The 21752-nt window shown below is 37.3% G+C and overlaps 1 protein-coding gene across 4 annotated transcripts in view; it reads left to right on the top strand.

Annotated features, from left to right (window-relative positions):
- Positions 1 to 21752, top strand: part of FRS2 (fibroblast growth factor receptor substrate 2) — a 49919-nt gene that overhangs the window by 19507 nt on the left and 8660 nt on the right. For 2 of the 4 annotated variants that reach the window (XM_032106008.1, XM_032106009.1), the window contains exons 2-6: positions 11640 to 11745; positions 14102 to 14193; positions 16047 to 16233; positions 19256 to 19414; positions 20225 to 20388. In XM_032106008.1, coding sequence (XP_031961899.1) covers positions 14128 to 14193; positions 16047 to 16233; positions 19256 to 19414; positions 20225 to 20388 — 576 coding nt within the window. In that variant the 5' untranslated portion in view covers positions 11640 to 11745; positions 14102 to 14127. Of the gene's footprint in view, positions 1 to 386; positions 411 to 11639; positions 11746 to 14101; positions 14194 to 16046; positions 16234 to 18548; positions 18581 to 19255; positions 19415 to 20224; positions 20389 to 21752 lie in introns of those variants that run through there. The other 2 variants (XM_032106010.1, XM_032106012.1) reach the window with 2 other exon arrangements.

The following is a 21752-nucleotide window of genomic DNA, read 5'->3' as shown; positions in this document are numbered from 1 at the left end:
ATAGACAAAAGTATTTGGAGTTTGTGTGGTATTTTAAACTACGTTGTTGTAAGGTATTTTAACCTTGATAGTGTGCCCCAGCGAAACCATCTTTAGCTATTCTTATCAGAGCCCTCAGAGTGGGACCAGGCTGGAATTACCCTCACTGGCTTCACCTGGCCTTTCCACCTTCAGCTGCAGCACATCAGCCCCAAAAGGGTTTTTAAGCTCCAGTCTGAAGGCTCGACGGGAGAGGAGGGATAGATTTATATCTGCTTTCTGTTCTTTGCTGTCTTGTTGTTTGGATTTCCTGGACTAACTTGGCTGCTGATCGCTGGATGGGTTTTGTTGTTGTCATCATCTCAATGCTGCTTGCCTGGATCAGGAGTCCCACCTGTTAGAGCCCTCAGGAATTCATCAAGGACTGAAAGGTAAACTGTGCTAAATTGGAAAGGAATTGAGAAAGAAGAAGCTGAAAAACTAAATACCAAGACAGCAAGGAATAGATGAAAAGGACTGTGCTGCGCTGGATTAAAACCAATTGTATTATCAGAAAAGTGCGTGCGGAGCTCATGGACAGAATAGAGAAATCAATCAAGCAGTGTGAAATCTCATGCACAGCAGTTGCAAAATGTATACATACTGTATTATGGATAAGTTGTAAAATGTGTAAGTAGAGTATCACGTAAAGGTTGTAAGATGTATAAGCAGGTAAAATGTGTAAGTACTGTGTTATGCAGAAGTTGTAAAAAGTATAAGTAAGAAAGAAAATGTGTAAGTAGAGTGATATGTGTATAAGTAGTATAAGATAAGTAGGTAGAATGTATAATTAAGCAAAGTGTGTAAGTAGGGTATTACGTCAAAGTTGTGAGATGTGTGAGTAGAGGGTATTTTAAACAATAAGAAGCTTCTGCGAAATCATATTGATTCGTTGATCAGAAAGCATGAGTTCCTGCGCTACATCAACCTCTTTCTTATTATCTAGAAGTTAGAGAAGTTTGCAGCACAAAAGATTGAGTCACAAAATAATACAGAAACATGTAGCCAGTGTGAACTGATATGTAGAGATTACCACTGAATGCAGCTGTAGAGAAACAAAACATCTGTGTGGAGGCTTTGAGGGCTACAGCGTTTCAGGTGATATTTGACACTCTGCAGTGCTTGGAATTCCCCATGGCCAAGGAGAGGAGAAGGTGTGTGAGGTTTGTCTGAGGCTGGAACTTAAGGCTACTGTGCCTGCACCAGGAAAGTTCAGGGCACTTCTTTAGGCCTTTCACTTAGGAGTTTGTTTTTTTTTTTTTAACTGAGTTGTGTCACTCTTGCTTATTCAGTCTTCACAGTACTTGTGAATCCAAATCTTGGATATGACTGCTTTGTGAGAGATTGTAGTGCACGTATTCAGGCATCATAGTTGTTGCTTAGAAAACATGCATCTGTTAGGAAAATGAAAATCTAGAAAGGTTGCTTTTTATCCTTAAATACCTGCCACTTATGACAATAGGAGATAATTTCAGTACAAGAAAGTGAATATGATTTTTTCTGTGTAGTTGAATGTACCAGTGCTTCTAAATGTCATGTGACACAGAAAGTTGACAGTTTAATCCTAAAAACCTCCCACAGGAATTATTTTCTAAATGACACCTATTCAGACTTGTTAACAGAAAGAATCTTATGGAAGGACTTGTTTAAACAGAAGTATACATATATCTATATACACACACACACACTTCTAATGTATTATTTTTTTTTCTGTCTGGTGAGGAAAGCTTAATTTCATTGTAAACTTCCTTTCTTCAAAAATGGGCACCTTCACTGTACAGACAGTCTTTCAATTTAAAAATTTGGGACAGTAAAGTGCCTGAAGATTAAGCTTCAGTAATGTCTTGGGAAGAGTTAAATTTTACAAAAAGAAGGCAAAAATCAGATGATCTTCCCCTTTTCCCACCATCTCAAATCTTGTTATCCCAGGCCATACTCTTCCAGGAAATAGAGTTGGAAATAGAGATTCAAAAAGGTGACTCAGGGAAAAAAAATTAATTTTGTAAATAGTAGCAAATAATGAGGTCCACAACTGATGGTATTGAGGAATTTTAAGTATTGGCTGGGTTTACAAGCCATATGTTCATTCTTACATTACAATTCATTATGTTGTAAAGTAGAAGAGAGCAAATGGTTACTCAGGCTAACTTTGTAATGAAAACAGTTGTTCTATGACAGTTCTTTTACAATAAGAATCAAAGATTTAGTTTTATTTCTGTCTTTTTAGGAAGAATGGTATAACAAAATTCAGTGCAAGATCCTATGGTAGGGCAAGGTGATATTTGTTTCTCTGATCTTCAAGTTACCTGAGATGCATTCTCTGACAGGTTTAATTTGCTTGCACTCTTGTGTCCGCCTGCTCACCATGCAGCCGGACTTGTGGCCAAGTGGTTTAGCCAGGATCCCTTGTGAGTGACACAGGACAAGAAAAAAGGTGTAAAATCTTAATGACATATCTGGGATCCTTATTGACTGGTAACGTCAAAATGATTTTTGCATGATCTTTTAGGTGTTTTAATCATCATGAGATGATGTGATGCGTTTTTCTCAATCATCAGCTTCCATGAGTCATAGAAGGGGCATCTGTTAATTTTCTGCTTTATTTATTTATTTATTATGTCTTAAATGTGTGTCGGTAGTCTGTTTTGGGGATGCGGTAACAGGAAAAGGAACAATATACACAGTAAGATGCAACTTTGTGTTAGGCTGCAGGCTGTTCTGCTGGCGAGTGTTGTGATCAGGCAGTACTGCTGGGAGCACTCTTGTGGGAATGGTGCTCTTCCTTATCACGGCAAGCTAAGCTTTAATCTCTGTCCTGCTCCTTGTTCTGGTGTGTAGATACGGCACACACATGCACACACTGACATCCACATTTCTATTGATAGACATATAGTCTTCTAATAGTACTTTTATAGCTTTTTAAAATGCTAAAAGGAGAGTTATACAAAGCAGACAATATGGATTCTATAAAAAGGTATGTTTATTCTTTGCTAAAAGAAAATGGTGCCTGATGTTAACTTTGAACAGCAGTAGTCTAATGTGATGTAAATCATCCACAACAGAATAATGCTTTGTAAGGCTCTGTAGGCTTTGTAGGCTATTACAGACATTTCTGTACTGTTTCAGCAGTGATCAAGGAGGACACATTTTATAAGACCCTAAATGGAGCTTTTTTAAAACATGGGAGTATAAAGAAGTGGACCTTTTAGCTGCTTTAATTATAAAGGACTATGAATAAAGGATTTTTTGCTTAATGAAACTTTGCTCTCCATTGTACAGGTAGATCAAAGTAGTTTTTAGTAGCTTCCATCTGAAATTGGAAAATATTTTTTAGGGCATAGATCATCTAGACTAATGTGGAGGGTGTAAATCACTAGCAAAGTAGTACTCAAATCTAAAGAAGATGTAGTTTTTTAATTACATAAAGTTGACTGTAAGAGATTCAGCAATGAAAAGAAGAAAATAGTTGTTTGGATGCACAGATATGATTATAAATGGGTTTTACTTAAATCTGCTGCACACATCCTAATAATCAGAATTTTAATGAGCTGGTGTAGCCCAAAGCACAGACAGACATCTATGCAGTCAGGTTACCACGATTTGGCAAATCAGACACATTAACTGAATGTTTTTATGCTCTTCTTCATTGTGAATACAAAGAAAATAATTTTAACCTAAACCTGCTTTTTGGCAGATGCAGTTCAGTAGTGACAAAAGATACCCTAAGACTGTGAATTTTACTTCAATGACCAATCGGCATAGTTTTGATCTAGAGGTGTAACTAGCTATTGTTAATCTTTCCCTTTTATGTAATGAATTGGGGCCACAGGGGTAGCTTAGTTTAAATGATTATTAGAGTTTCTCCTTGAAGTAGAAAGAAAAAAAGGTACAAGAAGCACATGAGGAGATACGTAAACAGGACCAAGAAAATTGTGACCCTTTCAAAAGTGGTAAAAAGAGTTTTGTGTGGAAAATGGAAAAATGGTAAATACAGAAGGCAAGCTATTTTTTAAAGAACACAGATTTAATGAGATCTTGGGAGGATTTGGTTTTCGGTTTTCCAAGAAATAAAAACCATATATAAAAGCTTGATGTTCAGGTAAGGCCAGATTCCTTATATCAAAGTGCTAAGAACTTGCTGATAGTGGAACCAATGGATAGATGAAAAAGGGCACATATTGAGAATACATACTGAAATGATAGACATACTGTGTTTATTTATTTATTTTAATAAAACACAGTGGCATGGTCCCAGTTTTGATAATTTTTTACTCAATCCGCTTAACATTTCAGTAAGAAAGTCTTGTAGGCTTTCCAGAGTTGTTTCTATTAATGCATTAGAAGATTGTGTGTAAAATATGTCAAAAACATAAAAGCAGAACTTAACCCTTCCTGAAATGTTTGAACAGACAATATTACAAAGATTAAAATATTACAAAATATAAACTCAATGCCATTTACTTAATTACAAGATTTGGCACTTCACTGGCTTTGAAAACTTGGCAAGAGCTGCAGACCTCAAGTTTTAGGAGGCATTTGTGGTTAAATATTGGAGAACTGACTCACTATTCAAACAATTTCAAGTCAAGCTTCCTTTTTAAGAATTAAGCTAGATACTTTTTTCTTCCTTGGCCCCATTACTTAATTATTGTAGCCTTCCACTTTATCTTCCCATCTCCTTGCCTTTCTCCTTTATCCTGAATCCAAAAAGCATTTCCATAGCACAGCTCTTAAAACTTCAGTCCCATTTCTGCTGTTTATTATTGTGTAAAAATGATGCTTGCAGTATATGCTATTCCTTATAGGATGTTTTAAAAGTGATTCAGATTGTCCAAGAATAAAACAATTTAGTAATGCTTGCTTGTTTAACCTAATGCCATGGTTTGGAGTTTGATGTTCTGGCTGTTTTCTTTTAAAAGGATGCAGTTAATCTGGCAGACATTCACAGAAAAGAATATGGTAGTGTGGATCTGGAGAAATTGTTTTACTAAGAAATTGAAAAATATTTGCATGTGTGTAAGTTGTTTTAAAAATGATACCAAGTAAAACATAAGTCTTGTTTCTCTGGAAGTTTAGAGTAAGAGGATCATTTTTTGGAGAGCGATTAAAGAGTAGAACAAGAAACAGCGTCCCACATCCTCAGAAGGATTAATGGGGATGGTGGAGCAAACAGCTTTTGTGCTTCTGTTCAAGATTCATGTTCATTAAAGACGTAGAGTTTTCAAAATGCACTGAGGTGAAAATTAGAAACTCTGTTTAATGCTGTATGTATGTGTGTGTATGTGCACTTGTTGAATAGAACAGTTGTACCAACCTACTACTTAAATGAAATGTGCCATTACTCTTTATATTGCATTGGGACAGGCCAAAGTATGGGGGTACCACATCTCAGGATAAGGGAATGCAGTTCTTATAATGTCATGCTAGAGCAAAGTGGAGAGGTGTAGGATTGGTGTTACATAAATTGGTCTCAAACATCATGAAGTATTTAGTGTTGGCACAACATTGCTGCCTGCTGCAGTTCTCCCTCTGCTCATCTTAGCTCAGCTGTTTGACCTGGTCTTTAATCTTCACTTCTACTGTAATTGTGGTGAATATAAGAGCTTTTCTGTCTGAATGAGCATGTTTTTTTAAGGAATTACTGTTGAACAGTGTTCCTGCAAATGTTTAACTATCTCGCCTAAATTTGAGCATTTTGTTGAAATGATCACTTTTAAGGAGAACAGTAGAGAATTAATTTAATAGTAGCATACCATTTCAAATTTTTGCATAATGACTCCTCAAGATCAGTTGCTAGTTCTGAATTTAAACAAACAACAAGGCTCCAAGTTTGCTTTTCCTCATGTTTCATTTTATTTCATTTTAATTTTATTAAATGGTATTGGCTATTTTTATATGGCACTAAAGTGGGATGAAATAAAAAGTTGCTGTTCATTTTGAATCCAAATATATGAAAACATATATAGCAAAACAGGTCGAGTTGTGAGGTGATCTGACTGTTAAAAAGCAGGAGTAAGAAAAAAAGAAAGCCTCCTGTGAGTTTGACGAGCAGGCAGTTGGCAGCAGCAGAAGGTGCAGGCAAAGGAATGCTGCTGAGAGGGTGAGTTCTGGTGCGATCCTGCATCAGCCTCCTCCAGGCGTGTTCAAAGAGGCCTCTGAGGGCACTGCACTGAAATGGCAAGCTAGTGTGCTTTAGCTGGTATGTGGTTGCAATAATTTTGTTTTCATTGGAGTCAGAAAGCTTTTACAGTTTAGCTTGGGTTTTGTCAGTTTTGTTGTTTTGTTTTTGTTTTTTTGCTTTGGAAAGGGCTAAAGAGAGAAAAGGAGTGTACATTTATTACTGCGTTTTAATCATAAGCCTGACAACATGCTCCTTTAATAAAAATCTTGAGGGAAAACTCCACCTGTTAGCATAAGCAAAGTCATTAACTAGATTCTGCAACTTCACCTCAACCATTCCTACTTTGTTTTCGCTAATGGCAGCCAGTGGCACCAAACTCTTTCTCAGCATGTTTAGTTTCTTTTTGGATCTCCTTCGTTGTAGTTTTTAACTCCATTATGGTTTGTTAGTACTGCTTTTTTCATCCAAGGTACTTAGGCACCTTCAGTAGTAATTTTCTTAGTAATTGTTGCCAAGTGGATGAAGGGCAAGGACTATGTCTGACCTTAGTTCAGTTTGCTTTACTATTAAAGTAAAGCAGACTTTCTTCCCAAAATGCATTTGCTTCTTGGGTGTGAATTGTTATGTTATTGTTTGTCAGACTGTGCAAGGCAAGAGCCTTCCAGGGCACCTGAAAGAAGATGAGTAGATTTGAGTGATGGCAGCAGGCGTGGGCAGGCAAGGAGAGCATTTTGTGCTTCTTTTGCTGTATTTTGCGTGGATTTCTTCCTGTTCTCTTGAACACTCGTATCCCATTAAACCCCTGTGTTTCCATGGGAGAACATTCCAGTTTTGGCACCTCTTTTGTCTGTTGTGTCTCCAAATGTTAAAGTCAGTCTTTGCTGATGTACAGATTTTTTTTTTTTCCTTTTGGTAATTATAAAGTGAAGAAGTCTTTTTTTTTGACCATTGGGGAAATAAGGTTCTTGGATTTTAAGGCCACACTCAATAATTACTAGCTTTATTTTGGTGCTTCATCTCTTACGTGCATGTGAGGTCTGGTATGTGGGAGTCCCATGTACCAGAAATGTGAAGTTTTGTTTTCCAGTTGAAAAACTTGGCTTCATGGCAGTGAAGATACGCTAGCCAAAATAAACAGAAGGTCAAAGTATGGGTTATTTTTAAGTCCCAAGTACGATACCAGGATTCTTAAATCATATAGAATTTGCCAGCATGGATTACATCATGACTCTAAAGACCTAGGATATACCACATTAGATACAGAGTTTATTTGTTTAATCCGTTGTATTAGCCAGTTGTGAGATGGGCAGTATTTGGCTACCAGCAAAATTCAAAGGACTGACTGCAGTACCATTCAGCCTCCTTCGCCTGTATTCTGAAATGAATAACATGCCAATAAAACAGGCCTTATATTACTCAATAATATTTTTCTTACATGGTAAATTGGCTTCTCTTATTTGTCTGTTTGCTGTCTTACGCTTTCATACAAAGTTTGTTTTGTTTGGAAAGCTGCTTTGCTGTAGTGACAGCTCTGGTTGGTGGGCAGAGGGTGTAATGAGTTACTTAGAAAATTTCTATGTATAACCTGAAATGTTCAGATTTATACTCTACGTTTCAATTTAATCTCTGAGGTAACATTTTGCGGGTGAAATTATCCCCCTGCTGTAGAAGAACCATTGACATTAACAAGTGCTCTAAAACTGAGATGAGAAAATTAGTTATAATGTATCTGTAGGGATTTGGCTGTGTTTTCTTCAAGTATGGCCAATTTGTGTGTGAGATTGCAGGATGTACTGGGCAGGTGTCCTGATGGTCATCGTAATACTAAATTGGGGATACTTCTCTGAATCCCTGTATATGTAAACATCCAAATTCTTGAGGGCCATGGATTTTGGGAGGAAGTTATCCAAATTAGTTTTGTCTCCTTCAGTGTGTTCCGTTGTCTAGCACATTATCTGTGATACTTACTCCTAGTGTCTAGTTTAGATGCAGTTTAGACAACAACATTTGGACTCTGTTTCTTACACACTAAATGGAAAGACATAAGAGAGGACCTAGCACTGTGGCAGCTAGTGGTTTGGAAGGCCACTTTTTCATTTGAAAAGACTGTGCAAAAGATGGGTTTAGAGACATGACACTTTTGCTTCTCCCTACCTTTTCTGAGGTGTGCTATGGTTTGGGTTTTTTTCCTTTTCTGATTTTTAGGAGGTTTGTGAGAGGAATTTAGGTGTACAGAAAATATCTCCCAAAGTTAATGTTTGATTCTGTAACCAGAGCATGCAGAGCTAAGTTAAAACCAGCTTTTAGATCAGCTTTGCAACCATGAGCTGACTTTAATGGGGTGACTACGAGCAAAATGAGGAGTACGATAGCAGTGTGTCCATGTAGCCTTTCTTACAGAAGGGGAATGCACACCTCGTTCAGATCATTCCCCACCTGGGGAGACTGTAGAACTGCAAATGTTAGAATTTATACAAGCTTTTGACTGTGTTGTTCTTTTTAAAGTATCTGCTCTTGTTTACACTGATGCCTTATGTTCCTTGACTTCTGAGAGATTAGCATAACTTGTTGGCCCTGCTTAGTCTGTGAGGGAAAGAGCTACGTTTTGCTTTACAAAGCCAAGTAATAAATCTTAGTGAAGTTACGGCAGTTCCTACCTTTCCCTCCCATTAACAAGGTTTAGATGAATGCTGGTCCTGGTTTGTCTTGCCTGGGATTTTTACCTTGCAATGCAGTAATGTTAGGGAGAAGCAGAAAATATTCTCCATCCCTTTCCCCCTCCTTGCATGACTGCACCCATCCACCACTGATGCTTTGTGAATGGGGAAATTACAGCTCCTAAATTTGACATTGTAGACATAACTTAGGGTTGTGACTGTGGAAATGTCTACTTCTTCTTGTATGTTTAAGTTTGGGTAAATATTTTGCAATCTGGGAAAATTTAAGAAAATCCCGAACTGAGTAAACAGCAAACTTGTAATTGGAAGCAACTGTTTGGAGAATTCTGTTATTGCTTTACATTTAAAAGAAGTTAGGTGCAGCAAGTTTGTATGCTTGCTTTAATCCATTATGAAACTGTTTAGGTTGTTTAAGAATCATTCTTAGTAACTGAAATAGGCTAGTCTGCTTTAGGTAGCCAAACCCTTTAAAAGCTTTAAAACTTTGCTAGAAAAATACCAAGGTAAAGACCAGTGCAAACATACCTGCATTAGGACAGCTTGCCTGTGAATATTTTTATTTTAATTATATTTCTAATGACTACCTCCTAAGTTTTCACCAGAGTGGGTGGGTCAGGTTTTCTGCTCCCTCTTTCCATTCTCCTGTTCTGAAAATTTTAGCAGGGAATTTGGTAAACTTCAATCCCAGTAGTTAGTGAGGTGGCTAGTTTTTCTGAAAACTGGGTAGAGGTAACTAAGGCTGTGATTCTGTCTGCAGCTGGCTCTGGCACTTGCTAGACTTTCTGCTGGCCGGTCTGGTATGCTAAGCCAGCAAAAATCTAACCTGACTGAAATCACAGTTTAATAATACCAACTAGATTGGGTAGGGCCATCACATAAACAAAGCTTGTGCTTGTTGCAGAGGGATAGGTCCTGCACACAACTATATGCAAAAGTACGTATCTGTCAAGCAGTTCAATAAGTTTACCTTTAGGTACCTTTGTGAAATCTAGGGTTTATTTTCAAGTTAAGTATAAGTTGTTAATTATTTCCTTTTTTTAATGTCTTACAGCAGAGCATTCACAAATTTATGCTGAGTAGATGTCGTCCATATATGTTAATTAGAATGGCTTTGTTGGGTCACACTTGAAGTATCAGTTTGTCCAGTATCCTGTTTCTTACAGTAAATAGTAAATTCTGACAGCCAGTAGTAAATATATAGGGAAGGGAATAGTAAGAAGGAACATTTTATGATCATTCCTTAAGACCCTTCTAAATATCTGCCCCGTAGGGGCTTTTTGAGCCAGATGTGACATCCTTGAGTTTAAAAGCTCTTCATGGAGCTTTCATTTGTCCAATTACTTTCTGAATCTTTAAATATTTGGAACTCATTCCCACAAGACATTGCAGATCACAAAGGTTAACTATGTACCATGTGCGAAAAAAGAACTTCTGTGTGTTTCTTTGAACCCCCTCTTAATAATGTCAACTGCTGTTCCCCAATGGTTGCGTTTGGAAAATAGTTGTGCTTTATTTATCTTCTCTTTGCCACCTGTAATTCTGTACTGATTTCTTCTGCTCTGTGTGCTCCCTTTTTTCAGGCTGAGCCATCTAAGTAGCATATTTCTGCTTTTAATCTGTTTTTTTTGACAGGGAGGCCTGATGGCATGCATTACTAAATTTGTGGGTGCACTATGGATTCATACAATAGAAGAGTATTTTTGGTTTGGCACTTTTAGTTCTTTTCAAACAGTTTCGTTTCATTTGCTTTATGATATCTGTCCAGCTAGAGTTTCCATTGGACTGCATGACTATGTGACTGATCTTTCCTAACAGATAGAACTCCTTTGCTAGGTATGTTATTTTTGCATTTGCCAGTGTTGAATTTCTGGTGTTCTCTTGTACAATCCCTTCACAAGTGAGAGGGTTCTGCAACTGGTATAATGATGCCTAGGATGTGGGATGAAATTGGGACTACATTACTCTTGATACTATGCAAAAAAGCAGAGTGCTTTGGTTTCCCAAAATGATTTTAATCCAGGGGCAACACAGGGGACAGCTGATGAATACAAAGAATTGAAGCAAAAAATTTATGAGCAAAGCTGCAGTGGTCTCAAAGAAGTTTGCACAGACATCCTGAAAGACTGATAAGGAAGACTAATAATAAAGTATTATTTTGAGAAATTAGCCTTTCTGTTGAGTGTAGTAAGCAGCGTCAAAGGAAACATCAAGTGCTTGTTTGGCAATTTTACAAGCAGAGAACAGAGACTGCCAGCTGTTAGTGTGATGGAAGCAGCAGTTAGTTTTCAGTGTTAAATGTGAGTGGATAGCTAGTGTGAGAATAGTCGGGGGGGTGGGGAAGTAAAAGCAAGCAATTTATGGTTAGTGTCATGGAGCAAGAATCATGAGGGAAGCAGAGAAAGGGTGATGTGTTAGCCATACAAGTCAGCATTTGTGTATGTGTTCAGTAGGATAAGCAAGAGGCAGTTCAGTAGAGTAAGTTACATGTGTTCTTCTGTTTGTCAGCTGTGGTTTGGTTTGGTATGCACTGAGGATAATGGGAGCTTCACATCTGTCATTTCCACACTGCACTGGGTACGCAGTGGAGAATGAATGGAGTCCCCAGTGTGACAGGCTACACTGCAGACAGGAATGCCAGATTATTTTCTTCCAAGGCACTGAAATGCCAGGGTAACTCAGAGATCAGTCTTATCTCAAACATTGTGAAGACCTTGCTTGACATAATACTCACAAAATATAAACAAAAGCATGTATTTTTGTTAGTTTACTAACTGGCATCTTAACAAAAATGTCAATTTTTTTCTTGTTATTTACCCTTCTAGTTCTAGGTCCAATGATTAGTTCTGTGACAAGACAGCATGACACTTTGAGTATGACAGAATCCCTGATGCTGCAGCAGAGGCTGGGAATATTAATGGCCAAATCTAGGTGAGTGATTTTTAATCCTGCCAGTTCCATAGCTGTTTAATTTCTTCCTCATAGTCTTGGTTCACGTATCTCTTTTGAAGCAGCATTGCAGTTCTTGGTTTTCTGAAATATTAATATTAGAACATAATTGAGGCAAAATAACAAGCTTGTAAGATAATTGATTACATGCCGTTTCTTTGTTGTTCCTGAGATACAGAAGCTGTGTTTCAAATGCATACTACAGCTTTCTTCTTGAAACTAGTGATTTTTTTTTTTTCCCCCCAAACTGCTCTGCATTTCAATTCTGGGGTTTTTAAAAAAGTTTGCAGGCAGCTGTCTTCAACAGACTTGGTCAGTTATTTCATGCTGAATGCATAGAAAGTGTGATACTAACAGCATGCAGCTGTGTAGTTCTGTTTGCACTGCAAATCATTTGAGGAGGTCTAAGTCTAGGCTTTATTAAGTGCATGCATTGTCCCTGAAGGAAGCTAGAGGGAGATGCAACTGCATTGTATGGACCAGAGTATTCACTGTTAATCTGCATTGAGGCTGTTGTCACCTGTTGCCCTTCATAGCAGGGGATTCTCAGAGTGAATAGGGCACTGAGTAAGCTGACAAGAACAACATCTGAACATTACTGTACTGAGGCACTGTGGGGTGCCAGGGCAGGAAGCCAGGAACAGGGTGTTATTACCTGTATCTCCCTTGCTTAATGGAAGAGGAGGAACAACTACTACTACTACTACAAAAAAAAATTTAAAAACTTCACCATGCAAAAAAAAAAAAAAAAAAAAAAATTGTTGTGTGTAGCATAGCTTCTCTCTGCAGCAGTAGAAGCAAGCAAGCAACCCCCCAGTTTTATCTTGATTTGGGGAAAAAACTTTGTCAATATAATGCATGTTTTCATGTTATGGCCAGAAATGAATCCATGATTTTGATTATTTTGCCTCTTTATGACTGGATTAATTGGAGCCATGCCCCCTCTGCAGGGGATTCTTGGCTGATTTATACAGTCTCTAGAGCAGGAGTATCTCTTTTGAGAGGCTTTTCTGATCAAAAAGAGCGGAAGAGTTAGCTGTTCTTCATTGTATTCCTTGCACCTTATTCCTTAGCAGACTAAAGTGCTACATGGATACTACTGCTGCATGCTAATAGAAATGCCTGCCTAGAAAACAAGTCATAGTTTTCTCAAGATGATATTGGTTTTTTTTTCCCCCTCTAGTCAAGAAAACTTACCAACCCATTCTGTCTTCTTTCTCCTTGATTTCTAATGTCATATCTCCTGTTGACCTAACAGCTCTCTTCCAGGATTTCTCTTCCAGGATTTTGCCCCATTGTTCATTTGTGTAGTGGAAATTGTAGTTCTTATCCAATAAAAAGATGATGTAAATGGGTTAAGTATTTTCTTGTATTTAAGAAATACGAGACTTAACCCCCTCTTCATGGTGGTAGAGGGTGAAACAGCAAGCTGTGAGACTTCATTCTGTGAACATTTTATCATATTGTTTTGTGAAAGTTTTGCCATACACACAAAAATCTTTAAATGAAAATACCAAAAATACCGATTTTTTTTTTTGTTTCATTACTTTAGCCATGCTGTTCGGTGTTACTTGGGTATTCTGCTGTTTTATAACGAATGTGTAACACAATTTAATCCAAATGGAACTTAATAGAAATAAAAGAAACCCCAAGTTTTAAAATATTTGTGTTGAATGTGGGTTTTTTTCCTTCCCTTGACTTCAGTTACATAGTTTGATGCACACTGCAATATGGGAAGTATTCAAAATTGGAAGCACAGAGCCTCACTGCATGGCTGCCAGCACAGGGCTGCCTCCAGGCCTGGAATGCCTCCACTCTGGAGCTGCCAAAGCCAGGGCAGCCTTTCAGGATTGTCATACGGGCTCTGTGTTGCCTGTGCCTGGTAACCTGCTACAGCCCAGGGCTTCTAGGGGTGTCACTAGTGCTGTGCTCTGAGCCGGGAAGTGCTCAATCAGATGGAGCTGGAATCCAGATAGGAGCCTTGTGTAAAAGCCTGGTTTAGGAGATGAAAATCTCGCATGGTGTTTAGCTTTTGCTTTCCCCCAAGCTGCTACCATGGGAATTAAGGTGACAAATCAAATGAGTCTGTTTGGTAGTAACCTCGAGTTATTGGTAGGACTTTAACAGCTCAGTGTTGCCACTCCTTACTGTCAAATCTAAATTAACTATTATATTTCTAGTATCTATGTTGACTTTTTATTACATATGACTGGAAAATTCATTATGAAGAATTGTATGCCAGAGAGTAATTTGCATTGGGTTGTTTTGTTTATATTACTTTATTTTAACTTCAACTAAGTGATCATTTTGTTGCGTGGGGTTTTTTTTCCCACTTTAGAGATCAGATGGTCTTCTAAAGAAGTCATGGGTAGCTGTTGTAGCTGTCCAGATAAAGAAACTGTCCCAGATAACCACCGAAACAAGTTTAAGGTATGCAACTGGTGTGATGTGCTGTGAACTGTTTTGTTGCTTTCTTGCAGACTAGGCCTGTGATTTAAAAAAACCTTTTTTTAAAAAAAAATTTAAAAAAAAAATGAAAATAGAGTGCAAATTTCTGAACAGCTGACACATTGCAGAGTTGCAGGTCCCTGTGGCTACAGGTTTCTCTTGCACCTTTGAGAAACCCTCTCTTACCAGTGGTGACAGGAATTCCCTAGACAGGGTAGGCTTTTTAGGACAGTTCTGATCTTCAGGAAAGAGATGAAGCCCTGTGATTTTTATCAATCTCCATTTCAGTTGGTAGAGTCCAAGTAAGTGGTGTTGCCTCTGGAAGGCTATAGAAGGTCAAGTTAGGGAAGGAGTCGTTAGGATAAGGGAATAAATAGCTTTTGGAGAAGTGTGATTATGAACCTGAATGTGGGATCAGAAATGGAAAATTTTAAGACCGCTGATTTTACTTGAAGGTCTCTACCGATTTTACATTTTGAAAACTTTTGTCCTTTACATGGAGAAATTTTAAGTGCCTTTTGTCCCATATATCTCTGGAATTTATAAGCATGTGAACACTCGTTCATGTGCTTAACCTGCTAAGCATAAAGCATCTGAAGTCAGTGACTGTAAGTAAACATATCTTTGCATAGTCACACAAGTCAGATTTGCTTCTGTGCTCCAAACCGTATCTGTAAGTTGAGAAAGGAATGTAAGGCTTCCATAGTGAAAAATGATTCATGTGTTGCTTGAAGGCAACAATGAAACGAGCTTTAAAGCCATGGGAATTTCTGGAAATGTTTAGTATTATAAGTTAAGAAAGCTGAAGGATAAAATATTTTTCTGTTTTCTTGCTCTTTATGTATCACTTTGTGTAACTAGTTCCTATTTTTCTCCATGTAGAAGTCTTCTATTGTTTGTGTGGGTCACTGATTTAGCAGCAGGGGGAGAGAGATGAAAGATATAATTTGCAAAATGAGGAAAATGGGCATAAGCCTCAGGGGCAGATGAAACTATTCCTACTTCTTTTCAATTGACTAGATTTCAAGTTGAAAATGTTTCTTTAAAGAGTAACATTAATTCCACAGGGAATTTTTTTTGGTAGCTTTTTTGTTGATTAAGAAAGAATCCCACTAAAAGCAGCATTGTAAGGTAAAATAGGGAGGAAGTATATATTGTCCAAATTCTGTAAAGGATGCAGATGATCTCAAAACGGGCTTAAAAGCAAGAAGAACAAGAGTTTAGCTTTATATGCATCTTTTCACACAAGATAACTATAAGGTATTTGAATTATTTGTTGACTTTAAAAAGGCAGCAAAATATCTAAAACTGTCAGGTGATTCAGCACAGTGCAAGGCTGCACATGTATGTGAAGGAAACTTTATCTTGGAGCCACTTACTCTTTCTCATTCCTTTTCACAACTGTAAGTGGGGTTATATGACAAAGCAAATATTATTTTTTTTTAGAAATGGGGTTTTGAAATATTCCATTATCTGAGGTATGCCTTATCCATGTGGGAATACTAGAATATGTACATAAAGCCAGTTTAAAAAAATACTTAGCTTACAAATCTCTTCTACTTTAAATTTCTCATCAGATTTTACGCTAATGTTAGGCAGTCTCATTTGTATTGTTTTTAAATAAGTATAACTTTAATTTTTTAAATTCTGGGTTAGGGTAGCAAAGAAACTAGTTTGTTGAGTTCTTTTTTTCTTTTTTTTAAATGTTGACTTCAAGGATTGTAACTAATATGACAGTGCAGATGGAGTCTACCAGTCAGGCATTAAGATTGTTAAAAGTGGTGGTGTTTCTCAATAGAGTAATTACCTAATGCTTTTTAATTTCTTTTTTATAGGTTATTAATGTGGATGATGATGGTAATGAACTGGGTTCTGGCATAATGGAACTTACAGATACAGAACTAATTTTGTACACCCGTAAAAGGGACTCTGTAAAATGGCACTACCTCTGTCTCCGTCGCTATGGCTATGACTCAAATCTTTTCTCTTTTGAAAGTGGTCGAAGGTGTCAAACTGGACAAGGTATGTGCAAATGTTGTATATAAAGCTTTGTGGAAATTTATTTGATGTCGGAAGATATTTGCCAGTCCTTTGACAAGAGTTACAAAGGCTATAGTTCTATATGTGAATGTGGTTTCTGGAAAAAAATTACCTTATGAAGAATGGTCTTCTGAGGATTTGAGTTGCACATAGTTTTTGGCATTGTAGGTCTGGAGGACTTCAAGTTTCTATGTGAGTATTCTTTCGGTCAACTTAGGAGGTGGATTTGACAGGGAAATTCTCCGGCCTCAAAGGTTGACTTGACTTAGGGGGAGGCAGTAGAATCTAAAACTGTGGAGGAATCTCCTCAGAATTCAAAGAATCTCTATTTTTAAGATTTTAAAAGACAGGAGCATGAACTGGATATCCCCACCGTATTATTGTCTCCAGTAATAAACTTCTGTGTCATCCTCTTCCTAAAGCAAATACTATTTTCATTAATATCAATGACATAATTCTCAAATTTTGATATGTTTTTTTATGAAGTGTGTATACTTCAGTTATGCTCAGTTATTTTTTTGTATGGCTTTCACTGGAAAAAGATGGTTACCTTTCCAGTACCCAGACCATGCCTGCCTTGGCCAAGGTTGGCTCCACCTGAGAAGATTCAGGTGTTTCTCTCTTCCCTAGAGAAGTCCCCGAGGGAACAGCTGTTTCAGTTGAGCTCTCAGCCTGGTTTTGCATCTTCCTACCGTGAGATAGCCGTGTGTAGTTGGAATTCTTATGCATTCATATGTTGTGAAATTAAGTTCCAATGTTTTTCTGGATTTTTAGCATTTACTAGTGTTCTTATCAATAATTTTAGACACTGAGGAATTTCGGGTTTTGTTTTTTAATTTCACTGTTAAAAAATCAGAAAGATGGAAGAACTTGATCATAAATAAACCTAGTCAATATTCATTGTCCAAGCAGAGGTAAAGGAAGACAAGTTTTTTTTAATGAGAATTTAAAAGGCATCAGTTCATCTCCTAATGAGAAATGTAGATATTTTCAAGCAATGAAGTATACTCCATATTAAACGAAATCTTCATAACTCTTAAAGTAATAAACTTGGTTTTGAAGATAATCACTTTAATGGGTTTTGTAGGTTTAATTTACTGCTTCTTCTGAACGTTGAAAACAGATACTAATAACATTTAATTGAAAATACTAATCTGAAGGTTCTTCTCTACAGTCTATTAGCAAGTCTGCAAAATCTTACACCAAGTCTAATTGACTTCTCTGCTTTCCTTCTAATTTTCTAATTTTTCTTTTTTTCTTTTTATAAACAAGATTAAGCAGGCTGTGTAAGCAGCAACCCTTTCTTCCCTCTTTTGTTTCTTGCCTTCCTTATGTAATACTAAAATACTGTGAATATTGAGAAAAAAGAAATGTGGCAGAAAATGTTCTCTCCTGCCCTTTTGCAATGGAACATTGTTCCTGAGACCTACAGTGGGTTTTGTGGGCACAGTTGCAAAACTTCACTTCATGGGATGACCAAGAAGTTTTTCATTTGAGAATTCCCTGAATACTGTCCAGCAACTTCTTACATTAGTCAGTATTCTTGTTTCTGTTTTTTTTCTTTAAAATTAAGTTATTTCTATTGATAAGTTGTGCGAAGCAATTATGGTGAAACATTGAGTTTGTGCTAGGCATTAAAGACCTTGAAGACATGTTTTGGGAGCACATCTAACAGATAATTCAGGATATGAAACCTGGAAAAGTTGGTATGTCACCAGTTGTGTGACAGATCACATTGTATTTAATATGAATGTATTTAAAGGTGGCTAAATTTCCCAGAAACCTACTGGGAACTTTTTAAAATTTGTGAACCTAGATTTTTTTAAAATTCTGGTTTTTGTCCGTTAAGATTTAAATATCCAGGCAAATGTTCAGAAATATACAAAATACTAAACATGGGCTATTGTACTTGGCTGGATTAGGGACATATAGTAGTAGAAGCACTGTAGCTGCAGTGTTGCAAACATGAAGTTTACTCAGTGCAGTAGCTGCATATTAATAGCTGAGCATCATTCCTCAAAGCCCATTCGGTATATTCCCAGCTGGGGCTGTGTGAACTTCTGCCATGTGAAGCGTTTCTGGTGGTTCTGATCTATCACAGCTCTGCATCCCTAAATAAATACATGATGATAGTGAGTGCCAGCACATTCACATGACTGCACTTACAGAAGCAGCTGTATAGGTAGGTAGTTTTCAGTAAAGAGTGTTTTTAGATTGTAATAGTCGCTTTAAAAAATGAGTACCTGCGCCCACGTTTAACAAGCGTGTCAACTTTAACTTCATGCTTTCAATGGAAGAATAATCCAAAGCTGCGACTTTGCTGGTGAGGGTAAGTTGGGACACTCCCTGCTGTTCAAAGGCAAAGTGGCACAATACACACACAAAATACATGGTATTGCTGCTAACTTTGTGTTCTGTGTCTATCCTTTAGCCTAAAACAATTAGTTTGTTACTGTCCGTTTCACACAGTTTGTCTTACTAGCTTTTCATTTTAGTCTTCTTAAAGAAACTAAACTTTTACCCAGTGTTTAAATCCTTTTCTGTTGTGCAGGTATCTTATTTTTATGGTAGTTTAATAGAAATCTGATTTAGGAAATATGACTTTGTAGCAGCACAATAGTTTCATTTAATGTTTTTTAAATACATATTTATTTAACAGGTATCGTTTTAATCAGCTTTAAAAAAAAAGAAAAAAAAAATCTTGCTGGTTTTTCCCCCCCTTATTTAGCACTCAAAACTTAGTTTTGCTCCTAACTGAATCAGTTTTTTGTTCTAATTTAACTTTTGGTGCATGGGAACCTTATTCTTCTATTAGATAACCACTCTAAAGGTTGTCACAGTAATTTTGTGTGTTTTGGTGCAATTAAAAATTTCATAACACTTTTGCTTCTTTAACAGGTATTCATTATGTGGATTCCAGTTCTATTTCTTGAAAGTTACATATATTGTAAGGCATATTTCTGAGTTGTAGGATTTTGATTTTTTTCTTTTGGTGTATTTATAGGAATCTTTGCCTTTAAGTGCGCCCGGGCAGAAGAGCTATTTAACATGTTACAAGAGATAATGCAGAATAATAGCATAAATGTGGTAGAAGAACCAGTAGTAGAAAGGAATAATCATCAAACTGAGTTGGAAGTACCAAGAACCCCTCGAACACCTACCAGTAAGTATAGTTCTACTGTCAGATGACATACCTGAATGTAATGTGGTACTTAGCTGAAAATAGCATTTGATTTGAATTTAATCTTTAAGTAGTTAAAAAGAAAGCTAATTTAAAGCTAAGAGGCTAATTACTAGTAATGCATTCTCTTGAGGTACTTGCTGAGGATTATCTTTAAGAAATAAGTTTTGGGACCTTATTTGTTGCATAAGAACACTTACGAATCCACCTATTGAATTGCACTATGATACATCAGCATGCTTTACCTGTAGCATTTCAGAGAAATGTTAATGTTGGGCAATGTTTCAAACTTTTTATTAGGGGGAAAAAAGGTACTGCTAAAATCACACGTGCAGTGCCTTTGGAATCTTTCTTTTGCTCTGAGTAGATGGATGGGTGAGTGAAGTATTTAGCTAAAATCTTCTGGTATTTTTGAAATCTCAGATGGCTTGATATTTGAAAGTAGGAATTCCAGTTTATTGATGATTTCAGAGAAATGGAAGCTTACGTAAATGAGTCTCTGTTTGCTGGGGAGAGATGCTAATCGTAGAAGGAGAAGTTGCATAGGGAGTTTACTGGGTGTGTAATACACCTAGGTTTCAGTGGTTGCTTCAGAAATGTGTTCCAGTAAATACCGGGATGCTGTTCTGTTTTCCATTTCCTTCCTCCGAGCAAAATTGAGCTTTGTGAATATTTAATACTGTTTTACATATTTTACTTTCTCTTTTGAAACTTAAGATATAAGGTGTCTTATTCATATACAGTAAAATGTTCTATTTTAATATGGTTTTGCTTGTTTTCTAATTGAATCAGCTCCTGGGTTCAATGCACAAAGTTTACCTAATGGCTATCCCAGATACCCATCTTTTGGAGATGCATCATCACACCCTTCCAGCAGACATCCTTCTGTCGGCAGCGCACGCCTCCCCTCTGTCGGTGAAGAATCAACACATCCTTTACTTGTAGCAGAGGAGCAAGTGGGTGTTTTTTTCCCTTCATACAGCTTAGGTTCTACATTACTTCAGATTTTTCTAAGGATTGTTCTGTAGGCTTTCACCTGTGTTTTTCAGTATCAGGTGTAATGTATTCCTACAATATTTTAACTACCTCGGAAAAGTGTTTGCCTTGCCTCTTTAAAATGATACTTTCTAGAATGGCTTGACGAGGAATTCATATTTATATACAAATAAAGATATAGAATGTGTGTGTTTGCATAATAATCTTTTCAAAAATTTCAGTAATTATTTTTAAACATGAGTAATTGTATGTTATAATGAGAGATCCTGGTCAAAAACCTTTTTTGTATGTAAGTCTTCTATTTGCCAAATAGAAATCATGGAATAATTTAGGTTAGAAGGGACTTCTAGTCCTCTAGATCAAAGTTCTAAATTAGAGAGTAGCACAGAGCCTTGTCCTGGTCATGTTTTGAATACTACAGTCAAGGAGATTCCACGATATCTGAGCCATGTGTTCCAGTGTTTCACCACCTTTGTTGTGAAATCATTTCTCCCTAATATGTAATCAGATTTTTGCCTGTTACAGCTGGTGTCAGCTGTCCCTTAGCCTTTTGCTGAACATCTCCACAAAGGGTCTGGCTCTGTCTTTGCTTTATCTGTTAGGTAGTAGTAAAACAGCTATTAGGTGGATCCTCCTCCTTCTCTTAAAATGGAACAAGGATGGTGTCCTCAGCATCTCCTTGTATGTCACATGCTCCAGCTTCTCTCTAGTCTTGGCCCTCCCCTGGACTTGCCTCAGTATGGTGATGTCTGTCTTGTACTGGGGAGCTCAGATTCAGGCTCATGAGAGCTGAATTGATGATAACAGTAACTTTCCTTAACTTACTGGCTGTGCTATTGCTAACACAAACCAGTGCATGTTTGGTTTTCATTGCTGCAAGAGCACACTGCTCACTCATGTTCAACTTACCTGGACCCCTGAAGTTTTGCTGCAAAGCTGTTTTCGATCAGTTGGTGTCTAGCCTGTACTGTACATGCTGTTTCATACCAAGCACTGGACTTTGTATTTGCTGTGGCTGAACTTGGTAAGGTTTCTATGAGGTTGGTTCTCCAGGCCGCTGAGATCCCTCTCAGTGAAAACCCTACCAGTCTGGATAGACTGAAAGCTTTCAGGGTATGTTCTCTCATCATTCAGGTTGCTGATGAAAATGATAGTCAAGTTTAATAATGTAATGTGGTTTAAGAAGACTTTCATGTGTGACAAGAAACAGTGTTGGTAACCAGAGCAGACTGCAGTGAACTATCTTGTGGGAAAGGATTTGTTAGGAGCCCTCACAGAAGAGCTCAGGTGTTATTGTTGGAGTTACTGAATAGTAAATGAGTTT

This window comes from Corvus moneduloides, chromosome 4 (assembly GCF_009650955.1).
Source record: "Corvus moneduloides isolate bCorMon1 chromosome 4, bCorMon1.pri, whole genome shotgun sequence".
NCBI classification, from domain to species: domain Eukaryota; kingdom Metazoa; phylum Chordata; class Aves; order Passeriformes; family Corvidae; genus Corvus; species Corvus moneduloides.
Note: the sequence above shows the minus strand (reverse complement) of the source record. Positions and strands in the feature narration are given on the sequence as shown.